This window comes from Narcine bancroftii, chromosome 12 (genome assembly GCF_036971445.1).
Source record: "Narcine bancroftii isolate sNarBan1 chromosome 12, sNarBan1.hap1, whole genome shotgun sequence".
NCBI lineage: Eukaryota > Metazoa > Chordata > Chondrichthyes > Torpediniformes > Narcinidae > Narcine > Narcine bancroftii.
The window spans coordinates 72721289-72733638 of NC_091480.1; the positions used below are offsets into that span (position 1 = coordinate 72721289).

At 43.6% G+C, this 12350-nt stretch overlaps 1 protein-coding gene across 1 annotated transcript in view; it reads left to right on the forward strand.

Moving 5' to 3' along the window:
• The window catches only part of psmd3 (proteasome 26S subunit, non-ATPase 3), a 33584-nt gene extending 26412 nt beyond the window's left edge, over window positions 1-7172 (forward strand). Inside the window, exons 8-12 of the mRNA XM_069906830.1 lie at window positions 780-899; window positions 2421-2524; window positions 2731-2886; window positions 3340-3390; window positions 6818-7172. Coding sequence (XP_069762931.1) covers window positions 780-899; window positions 2421-2524; window positions 2731-2886; window positions 3340-3390; window positions 6818-6895 — 509 coding nt within the window. The 3' untranslated portion in view covers window positions 6896-7172. The remainder of the gene's footprint in view (window positions 1-779; window positions 900-2420; window positions 2525-2730; window positions 2887-3339; window positions 3391-6817) is intronic.
• The last annotated feature ends 5178 nt before the right edge of the window (window positions 7173-12350 follow it).

Consider the following 12350-nt stretch of genomic DNA (forward strand, 5'->3'; position numbering starts at 1 on the left):
GAATAATGATGAAGTAATTTGAACTTCAAACATTATTTGCATTAATGGAGATATTACATTTGAGACAGGAAGCAAAAACGGTAAAATGTGTAGTTGCTTCATTGACACTAGTGCTACAGGTGGGGGGGGGGGAAACAAAACTCCTTTGGGGGGGGCATGGCCCATGAATACCCCCACCCCCATGAATACCCCCACCCCCAATGACACTGACCCTGGGGGTGCCTTACTAAAGCTCAGCCTAAGAGCTCCAGTGGCGCAATCGGTTAGTGCGCGGTACTTATACTAAAGCTCAGCCTAGGCCCTGGGTGATAGTTAATCCACCATTGCTTTTAGTGTTGTAACTTAATGGGTGATCAATTTTCCATCGTAACAAACAGATTTTCTTCAGTGACTTGAAATGTAAGCAGACTGATAACACTGATTTTAAAAACTTGCCTTTGTGATCTCTGAAGCTCAATGGCACCCAACAGTGTGAGTTGTGCTAAAATTAATGTTTCAAAGTTTTGATTTTGAAAACTCAAATATCTGAACTATGCACTTGCAATGACTGCCAATAATTTTGGGTCTTCATTGCTTTTCGTTTTGCATTTGTGAAAATAGGTTGATGTTCTTCGCACTACATTTGCTGTGGTTCAACCAGACATATTCCTTAATGTGGATATTTGTCAATTAAACAAAAAGCTGTGGTTAATTCCTTTATCAATTGTCTTTGATAAGCTGCACTCACATTGTTCTTAATAATGAGTGTTTCACAACTCTCTTTTCCCTCCCTCCCTCAGCTGTTCGCACTGGGAACTTGGCAAAGTTTAACCAGGTTTTAGAGCAGTTTGGAGAGAAGTTTCAGACTGACGGCACATACACACTGATCATCCGCCTCCGACACAATGTCATCAAGACTGGTTGGTATCCTTGATTAAATTGTGCCTGTTGCCTCTTGATGATCAATTTACTTAAAACCAAAAAGTCTAAGAGCTGCCAGCCATGAGCAACTAAATTATATTTTCCTCAAATTTGATCAATTTGTCGTGGGATCATTTTTTTTGTCACTTGAACTACTGGGAATCAAGGCTGGTCATGTGTAATTCCTCAGGTAAAGTTGTGCTGAGGTTTAAAAGACAGTCCATGCTGATTTTGTCCAAAGCTGGACATGAGAAGCTTTTGTTGATTCCTATTTGCCCTGAGAAGGGAAAGGGGGAAATTAGCCAGTGCTTTTCTAATTCTGTCTGTCTGTATATAGTAGCTATAATCCTGGAGAATTCATGTGTGACTATAGTCCTACGTAATATCCTAGTCATAAAAATCCTGATTCTAGTCCCCACGAGCCCAGAGACAGTTACCCTAAGTTGGCATCATGTCAGCAATAGCAAGTGTGAAGGTGATACTTACTTCAGTAAGAGCACAAAGGAAGGCATTCATTATTTTAAAGTGACCCAGTGGAAAATAACACTCTTCTTTGCATTACTATGAGTACGGTATTTATTGTTATATACACAAGTACATTGTAGATATTCTGCAGCCACACAGTAATAATGAATTCGCAAGTCTATGGTTTTCTTTCTCATCCCATCACATCAAATGAGTGCCTGTCTTTGCTTTTCTGTCCTTTGAATTTAATTTGCCATTTGACTTCTATTTGCTGCATGTAGTGATGGGTAGCAGCAGATGTGGAGAGAAAATCGATATTCTGTTTTTGCCGCCGTCACAGTGACTTGTGGGACAATTGTCCTGTTTGTAGAAATTTTAATTTTGGTGTGTGCTAGATATCTTTTCACTTTATGTGTGATACAATGATAGAATCACATTCCCAAGTAACTAAAGAAGGATATGATACAGCATGGTTGACGTGGTGGTTAGCACAACGCCGTTACAGCGCCAGTGTCGGACTGGGGTTCGAATCCCATGCTGTCTGTAAGGAGTTTGTACGTTCTCCCTGTGTCTGTGTGGGTTTTCCCCAGGGGTCCGGTTGTACTAGGGGTTATAGATTGAGTGTAATTGGGCGGCACAGGCTTGTGGCCAAAATGGCCTGTTAACCATGCTGTATGTCTAAATTGAAATTTAAATAAATATGCTTCAGAAATATCCAAATAGAGAGAGAGAGAGAGAGAGAGCAGGAGTGGACGATGAGTTGGAGAAGAAAAAGCAAATTAAAACTTGAGAGAGGAAAACTGCAGGTTGGGAGAGCAAGAGGCCAGCACAAGCAGGGATGCAGGAAACTTGGTACAGAACATGCATTCATCAAACTAACTTGCAGGACTTTCTGTTACAATAATTTATATACAAGCCTGATTCCTTCTGTTTAATGCTGTTTCTTGAAATTTCTCTTGGGGTTGGGGGGTGGGGGGGAGCCATAAAATGTTTTACTCTTGCTGATAGATCAATGTAATTGAAGCCATTTTTAAAACCTATTTTTCTTCCTACAGGTGTAAGGATGATTAGTTTATCTTACTCCCGCATCTCTCTCTCTGACATAGCACAGAAGCTTCAGTTGGACAGTCCTGAGGATGCAGAGTTTATAGTTGCCAAGGTAATTTAAACAGGAGAGAAGAAATAAAAGTAAGAAAGCAATTCTCGGGAGTCTGCTGTGCATCAGTACATTCTTGCTTGGAATGAGATCTTAAGAAAGATACTGGCACTAATGTAACTATTCCAACATGAAGTGCCCTTTTCAGAAGTACAGGAGATCAAATGAGCAAAACCATTTTAACAATCCTTGTTGTTCTTTTTGACCAGGCTATTCGTGATGGAGTAATTGAGGCCAGTATTAACCATGAGAGAGGATACGTACAATCTAAAGAAACCATTGATATTTATGGCACAAGGGAACCTCAGCTGGCCTTTCACCAGAGAATATCCTTCTGTCTGGATATCCACAACATGTCTGTCAAAGTATGACGGAAATTTCAACTCTTATTTTTCAATGGTTCTATTGAATTGAACATTTAAGATGAGGGGAGCTCTCCTGGTTAAATAGGATTGATATGTAAATTAGTCTTTAGAACTTGTCAGTTTTTCTTTCAACTCATTCATGTACTGTTTGGGACTATGATTTTGTGCATTCCTTCAGCTGTAGTTATTTTATGCCTTTATTTCTATGCACATTTGAGTGCATTATGGAAAAGCTTGCAAGTATGCAGTTTATAGATTTGGCTGTTATTGAGGCAGTAGCATTTTCCGATAGAGGGCAGCAGATCTGAGTGGAGGCCAACGTCTGATGCTTTTATTTTGGTTATGGAGATCCTTGGATGTTTCTCAAGGCACCCCCATTGCATCAGAATTAAGAATTATTATTTTGAGCATCTATTATTTTCAACGTTTCAAACTCTCAACTTTGATTTACAGGCAATGCGATTTCCACCCAAGTCGTACAACAAAGACCTGGAATCAGCAGAGGTGAGTTTCCATTGAAGAAATGGAAGTACATAAATGAAGTGTTTTCTGTAATCATCTGCTTAACAGGTTGTGGTCTGGGTATAGTTAGATTGTTGAAATCAATTTTACAGTAATATGCATGGCTAAAGATGCAAATGAGACTAATGGTGAAGTTACACATGGTAAGAGTGTTTTCACTACTGAGAAATAAGGACAATTACATGAATTTAACAGGACTAAAGTGTGCGAAAACTGTTTGCTGTGATTTAGCTGAGTTTAAGAAGATGTGAAGATTGAGATTAAGAAAAGTTCGTTCTACTCGCATGGAATTCAAAAATAGATGTCAGAGTTGAACAGCATGGAAACTGGCCCTTTGGCCCAACTTGTCCATGCTGATCAAGTTAGCTCCATTGGCTTGCATTTGGCCCACATCTCTCCAAGCTCTTCTTTGAGGCAGCACAGTTAGCGCAAGGCTATAACGCCAGCGACCAGGGTTCGAATCCATTGCTGTCTGTAAGGAGTTTGTACGTTCTTCCTGTCTCTGTGTGAGTTTCCTCCGGGTGCTCCAGTTTCCTCCCACCCTTCAAAAAGGTACAGGGTTAGAGGTTGATTGGGGGTATTTGACGGCACAAGCTCGTGGGCCAGAACAGCCTGTTACTGTACTGTATGTCTAAAATAAAATCTAAATGTATCCATGTACCTGTCTAAAGGTCTTTTGAAGTTCCAATCGTCCCAGTTTTTTCTGTGTGAAGGTGTCCTTCCTTCAGGTCTCTTTTAAATCTTTCTCACCTTAAATCTTTGCCCTCTTGTTTTAGATTCCCCTATTCTGGGGAAAAAGGCTATGCCATTTACCTTATTTGTGCTCCTTGTGATATTTTAAATCTCTGTAAGAGGACCCCCCACCCCCCTCACCTTGGCCTCTTCTACTCCATGGAGAAAAGTCACAACCAATTCAGCCTCTCATTATAATATTCTTACGAATCTTTACTGCAGCCTTTCCATCTTAATAAGATCCTTCCCATAGCTTCCCACAGCTGACTGGCCAAAACAGAGCACAAAACTCCGTATCATCATTATCTTGTGCAGTTGTAACATGACATCCCTGCTCCTGTACTCAGCCCCCTGACCAATAAATTCAAATGCTGCCTTCATCATCCTGATTACCTGCGCCTCCATTTTCATGGAACTACATACCTGTACCCCAAATCATCTTTGTTCTACACTCTTGACGGTTCTACCAATCACTGTGTACATCCTGCCCTGGTTTAACCAACCCAAAGTCCACTGCTTGCACTTGTCCTAAGTTAAATTCTATCTGCCCTTCCTTGGCACACTTTCTTAGTTCATCTGGATCCAATTGTAATCTTAAATATCCTTCTTCACAGTCCATAATGCCACCAATTTTTACCACAGACTTGGTGGAAGGTGGTGCAATTTTAGTTGCGTGTCAAATGAAATAATGCAAATGAATAATTAGATTTTTAAAAAAATATTCAAGATTCCTTTATTGTCGTGTGATAGTACAGAACGTAATATTGCATGAAATTGCTCTCCCTGTTTCTGGTGCCCTGTGTCGGTCTGCTGCTCCTTGGAGTCTGCAACCACTCATGCCTGTTGCTAAACACCAGTGCCGCTATCTTAGGCGCAGACCCTGCAGTTGCAGGATTTTGGTTTAAAAACAGTGTTGGCTCCTCTAACAGGCTGTTTAACCTGCCAGTATCAGGAGCGTGCGTTTGAACCCTTCTGAGCAGAGCCATGTCTTCTCTCTCCCAGGTCCACACCAGTGGCAGCGCTGCCATCACAGCAGCTCCAGTCATTTCAGCTTCAAATTTAATAATAAATACTTAAATAGAAAACTTCAGCATGGTTTTAACCATAGAAGTTCTGACAAAAGTGCAAAGTGACATATTTGCATTAAATGTAAATCACAAAATTCTGCAGATGCTGTGGTTGAAGTAAAAAGCAAAATGCTGGAGAAAGCAAAGGCAGTCACATAATTGATGTTTCAGACTTGAGTCTGGACAAAGGAGAGAGGAGGGATGGGTGGGTGGAAGAACTAAAAAGACAGGAAAGGGGGGAGGGGGAAGAAAAGGCGAGCAGGTTTAGTGGAAAGCAGTAATGTTTATGCCATCTGTCTGGAGGGTGCCCATCAGAAGGTGTAGTTCCTCCAATTTGCGGGTAGTCAAGGTGGGATAGTACATAAGGCCGTGGACGGATGTGAGCACGGGAGTGTGACTCGGAATTGAGGTGGTTGGCCACTGGGAGGTCGCTGTGGTTGCGAACGGAGAGGAGGTGCTGAGTGAAGCGATCTCCCAGTCTGCAACTGGTCTCCCCGATGTAGAAAATGCCACAAAGGGAGCACCGGATGCAGCAAATAAGTCCTCTGGATGTACGTGAAGTGTTGATTCACATGGAAGCCCTGTTTGGGACCCCGGAATGTGGTGAGGGAGGAGGTGTGGGCGCAAGTGTTGCATCTCCTGCGGGCACAGAGGAAGGTGCCTGGGGTGCGATGGGTGGGAGGGATGAGTGCACAAGGGAGTCACAGAGAGAGCAGTCCCTGCGGAAGGCCGAGCGGGGAGGAGAAGGAAAAAATGTAATGGTGGTGGGATCCTTTAGTAAGCGTCGGAAATTCCAATGGATGCAGAGGCTGGTGGGGTGGTAGGTGAGGATGAGGGCGATTCTATGTTGCATCTGGGAGGAGAGAGGGCCAGGGCAGATGAGTTAGAAATGGAGGAGATGTAGATGAGGGATGAGTTGATAGTGATGGAGGGGGAGCCACATTTGTAGAAGAAGGCAGACATTTTGGGTTTTTACTTATTTGCATCAAATGGTCTTGGGTTTAACCCAAGAGCTCAAAACTTGTACAGAAGTTGACAGCTGAAGAAGCGCTGCTTGTTATAGGTGCTGTCTTTTAGCTGAGGTGTTGAGCCCATATCACTTTTCTGATTCTGGCAGCCAGGGTGAAGTTTAATGATCCCGTGATGTGGTTGGTTTCCCTTCTTCTGGCCAGCATTCCACCCTTGTTCAATTTTACCAAAATGAAGAGCAGATGGATTGATTCAAAACTCTTTGCTATTATTGGAACCTTTCTGCACATGAACTCGATGCAAACAATTCCTATGTTGTGACCTTTTTCTTGGGGGCTATGGCCCTTTTAGGACTCTGCTCAGTTTATGGCCCCCTCTTTCTTGTGAAGCAGTCAACTTTAGTTGGTTACTTCCTGTACTTCTATCAACTACATAAAAAACATTTTGATTTCAGTCTGTGGCAACCCCCTATATGTACTGTGTCCCCAGGATGTCAGGGTGGGGAGGTATGGCCCCTGTTGAGCGTGACTGCTTTTGAGTTAATTAGTTGTGTAGGACATGCAGTATTGAACTAAAAGACTATTAAATCAAGCCCTTTGAAATATATTAACACATAAACCTTTAACCATCTCTTCTTATAGGAGCGGCGAGAGCGGGAACAGCAAGATCTGGAATTTGCAAAGGAAATGGCAGAGGATGATGATGACGGATTCCCATGATATCATCTGGGATGTTAATTCTGAGGCATTTGAAACACTGTAACTATAGGCAGTAAAGATAAATAATACCAGAATCGTGCTATTAAAGTCTGTTAGAGACCCTTTAATAGGTCCAGTCTGTCCGCATGTATGAGAATGTTATACTCTGTCCAAGTTCAACCTGCCTTTATTTCTCTTAATTTGCAGTGGTTTTCCTAAGATTAGCTACATTTGTCTCTTTATACCTTGTAAACAATGACTTATGATAAATATATGGTCATTAAAACTAATAACACAATCCTGTGGGTTTATTTAAACTGTGTGTAAGATGCAGTAGGTCCCAGTTGTTCTCAATGGACAATCAAATCTAAGGACAGGACTGATGATCCAGCTGTGTTCAAATCCCACCACTGAAATTAGGTTAATTAAATAAACCTGGAATTAATAAATGAGGATTAGTAATTAACCATGAAATGGTCCAATTTGTTATTTAAAATCCCATCTGATTCATCAATGCCTTTTAAGGGAAGAAATTTAACAACCTTGGCTATTCTAAACTATGCAAATCCAGGCTCTTGACAAAGTGGTTGACTTGTAACTGTCCTTGGAATGAGATGATCAAGCATATCAGTTTACTTCAGGTTAGTGATAAATGTTAGTTTTGAAAACCGCATCTATTTTTTAAATGAGTAAACACATTTTAGTCTGTTGTACATTTACTTTCTGGCCAGTAAAGAAAAAAAATTCTATTCCTCCAGTGACGAAAAGTATTTGAAATTACTGCAGTCAACACTACAGACAACTTTAGTGTTAAACTGGAAAATCTGCCGACACTGTACAGCCTCTCCCTGACTTAGGACCTATGTGACTTATGACCATTCGTACATACGACCAAAACAAAAACATATGCACGTGACAGTCTTTCAGTTGCCATTCTGTAAGCACTGTATGCTCGCCAAAGAAGATGGTGAGCAAGAGAAAAACCTATCCCATCAATAAGGAATGCCTCGATGAAGGGATTTTGGATGATAATTTATTCTACCGCAATGTTTTTAAGAATGGTGAAAGTGGGTGCTGGAGCTCGTGGTGGGGAACGCCACATGCTCCCTCTGATAGAGGTCCAGACACCAGATTTGCAAACTGTTGCTCTCTTGGCCGCCCGGCATTGTCATTGTACATGTCAGGTGGTGGGAGAAGCGACTCCTCGCTGACCAGGCGCAGACAGACCTTGCCAAACTTCACCACACTCCTTGATGGCAAACATCATCTGTCTGGTCAAAATTTCACCGCACACATTTTGATGTGTGTTTATAGATGCTGGAATTGTATCACGATATGCAATGTGCCTGTTCTGATGCAGGTAGCCTGATTTGTCACGGATACAGATGGAAGAGAAGCAAGTGATATGAAGCTCTTGGATTAATTAAAGTGGGGCTCTCTCCAAGACAGATGTGAAGCACAATCCCTGACCTGTTTCGCAAAATGCTGAACTGCCAGCTTGATATAGACAACCAATTCTACACCGAAGCCAAGCCTGCTAGGAGCAGACAAGGGCACGCAACCCAATTTGTAGTGCCGTCTTCCAAGACAGATGTGTACAACAATTCATTGCCCCGTATAATTAAAGCATGGAATAATCTTCATCCTACCATCCTCACACAGCCAGACCCAATTGCATTTATGACAGCTCTTCTTCAACAACTTCCACCTCCAGTTTAAATTCCATATGAAATATATTGGAGGACCGAAAAGTAAAGTAATAAAAGACAGTGCAAGGGCGTTATCTTTTGCTGATGTGAGATTCATTCAAGAGTCTGATAATAGCAGGGTGTCACAGTTGGTGTAGCGGTTAACGCAACACTGTTACAGTACCAGGGATCGAACGGGGTTCGAATCCCGCACTGTTTGTAAGGAGTTTGCATGTTGTCTGTGTGGGTTTTCCCCGGGGGCTCTGGTTTCCTCCCACCGTTTGAAACATTCAGGGGATGTAGCTTAATGGGGTGTAAATTGGGCACAAGATGTATAAAGATAGATCAGAGAGGGACTGCTGTCACAGGTTTAAATTGAGTGCGTACAATGTAAACAATGACATATACATACTTCAGACTTGCGTCCATTTCGAGATGCGACTGGTCAGAACATGATCATAAGTCGGGCTACCTGTAGTGCAGTGATTCTCAACTTTCCCATCCACATCCCACCTTAAACAATCCCTTACTAATCACAGAGCACCGATGGCATAGGGATTACTTAAAGTGGGATGTGAGTGGGGAAAAAAAGGTTGCGAACCACTGATAAAGAGAAAAGTAAAGTAATAAAAGACAGTGCAAGGGTGTTATCTTTTGCTGATGTGAGATTCATTCAAGAGTCTGATAATAGCAGGGTGTCACAGTTGGTGTAGCGGTTAACGCAACACTGTTACAGTACCAGGGATCGTCTCAGTTGGTGTAGCGGTTAACACAACACTGTTACAGTACCAGGGATCGAACGGGGTTCGAATCCCGCACTGTTTGTAAGGAGTTTGCATGTTGTCTGCGTGGGTTTTCCCCAGGAGCTCTGGTTTCCTCCCACCGTTTGAAACATTCAGGGGATGTAGCTTAATGGGGTGTAAATTGGGCAGCACAGATTCATGGGCTGAAATGGTCTGTTACTGTGCTACATGTCTAAAATTAAATTAAAAACTGTCCTTGAATGTGACTTGCGTTCTCAAGCACATGTATCTAATGCCTGACAGAAGGAGGGAGAAGGGAGCACGACCAGATGGGATGAGCCCTTCAATATTTTAGCAGGTCTGATGAGAGAGTGAAAGGTATAGACAGAGTTGATGGAGGGGAAGTTGGTTTTTGAGATGGCCTGAGCTAAGTTTACCACTCTGTGCAGTTTCTTAGACTTGAGTTCTGTACCAAACCATGAGACATTTGGACAGGATGATGCACCTGTAAAAGTTGTACAAATGAACTGAAATTCTTCTTGCTGCAGCTACAGGGGTATGTAAAATATACTAAACAAACAATGAGTATAAATTAAATTACCACACTAGATTTAAAAAAATAAAAGGATAGATAAACATTTGCCGTCTGTCAATACAAAACAATTGTTACAATAGTGCAAATCGCTGGATGGTCTTCCTGAGGCAGCTGACGGACTCCATCTGTTCCGTTGGGTAGAGTAAGACTCCTGGAAGCGATGGCCAACTGGCTGAGTTGTATGTGGCTCTGGGACTGGATGGGCCTGGGCCTGCTGGAATTATACAACACAATGTTCCTGGTAGGAAGCATGTCAGACTCCATGAGGAAGGGCATCATCGCCCTCATTACAGAAAAAAGGGGGTGAAGGAGGGTATCAGGAATTGGAGACTCGTATGGTTAAATGTTGACTACTACATCCTGTACAAGGCCATCACCAATCAAATAAAATCTGCCATGGGGCATGTCATCCACCAAGACCAAACCTACATAGCCTCCTGTTACTCAAAGATACCTTTGCCCATGTGCAGGACAGAGGTGGACACCAGCCTGGTCGGCTTAGACCAGAAGGCCTTTGATTGCATATAGTACACATACACAATGGGTGTGCTCTCCAAAATGGGCTTTGGGGAGGGAATCTGGAGTTGGATTTAACTGCTTTTCACAGGCATCTATAGTGAAGTGCAAATCAATGGGTGGGAAACCGCTTCCCCATCAAGTCTGGAGTCAGGCAAAGATGCACATATCTCCAGTCTTGTTTGTGTGCTACACAGCCCTTTGCTGAATCCATCAGGAAGGGCAACTGCATAAGAGGAGGGATGTTGCCAGGCAGGGGAGGCACTCAGGTGCTTCCCTGTACATGGTGATGGCAACCTCTTCTGACTCCCAATTGGCCCGCAGGTTGATCAATTTGTGGCCAATTTGAGTCAATATTGAGCGTCGGTAAACTTGAGAAGAGTACGGTAATGCTCTTTGTGGTCTGACTGGTCCACATCCCATTCACAGTCAGATCTGACTACCTGTAGTTGTTAGGTTTCTGGCTTGGAGGGGCTGAGGCGTGTGACAAGGATTGGACAGAGTGGATCGCAAAGGTCCACCAGAAATTGGGCCTGTGGGTGTGGCGCTCTCAATAATGGGGAAGAACCTGGTCATCAGGTGCGAGGTGCTCTCAGTACTACTGTACGTGGCGCAGGTGTGGCCCATTCCTCGCACCTGCACCTCCACCATGGTGATTACCAGCTGTTTTCCAGTTCCAAGATGGAAAGAGTCCAAAGGGTTTCCACGTACAAGTTGCCAGACATTGGGGGAAAGGTGTACCCAACGTGATCATCCTGATGATTGCCTTAGTGTGTGGCTGCATCAGGATGTGTGTGAAAGCAATGTATGAGGGCACCAAATGCAGCTACACACTAAGGTTCTACTTGTCTCGGGCGACATGAAGGATAGGCTGGCCCCCTTGCAATGCAATGTCCCAGTCAGCTGAACTTTGGCACACCACCTATCCTTCATGGAAATGTAGTTCCAGGCAAACACCTTTGACCACAAGGCCATCAGGCAGTGGTCAGAATGGAACATCCTGCAGACACTAAGAAATGAGGACTCGATGGGCCTGGTGGGGTGGTTCCCTGAGCAGACTGTTCAGGTAATACAGTGGAATATCTCATCGCCAGAACTCACAAACAAGCACCAGGATTTGGCCTGGCTGGCGGTGGGAGTAGCCCTCCCAGTGAGAGCCGCCTTGTACAACTGGAACATCACCCTCCACGCACGACCCTGAGATAACTGTGGTGGAGTGGAGACTGTCATCCACCTCTTTGCTGGATGCAGATTTGCTAAAAGTGTGTGAAGAAGGATGCTTGTCACAGTTCATCCCCAGCGGCAGTGTGACAGAGGACATTCTGATTACAGGCTACTCCCAGGAACGCACATAGGGTCAGACATCCAGAACTGCTGGAAGATCATCAACTCAGTGAAAACACACTCTGGTCTGCCCGAAACCTGATCTTTCAGCACATGGAGATGTTGGTGCAGGAATGCTGCTTACTGGTACATTCCAGGCTGCAGGGGTATGTGTTGAGGGATAGACAGGCTTCGAGCAGCCAACAGAAGGGCTCTGTGAAGAAGGACCACAGTCTAGAGTCCCACCATTAGTGAGAACTGGGGCTGAGACTGAGGGGATGTCTTTCAACCAACAGAAGGGAGCATAACGATAAGGTTCCACAGTGGTGATAATGGGGTAAATAGAAATGAATAACAATGCACAGTGATGGGAATGTAGGATATGAAACTAAGGGTGGGAACAGACTCTGAACGGTTTTCTTTTTGACATACAGCGCGGTAACAGGCCATTTCGGCCCACAGGTCCGTGCCACCCAACTTGCACCCCATTAACCTACACCCCTGGTACGTTTCGAATGGTGGGAGGAAACCAGAACCCCTGGAGGAAACCCACACCGACACGGGGAGAACATACAAACTCCTTACACTCAGTGAGGGATTCAAATCCCAGT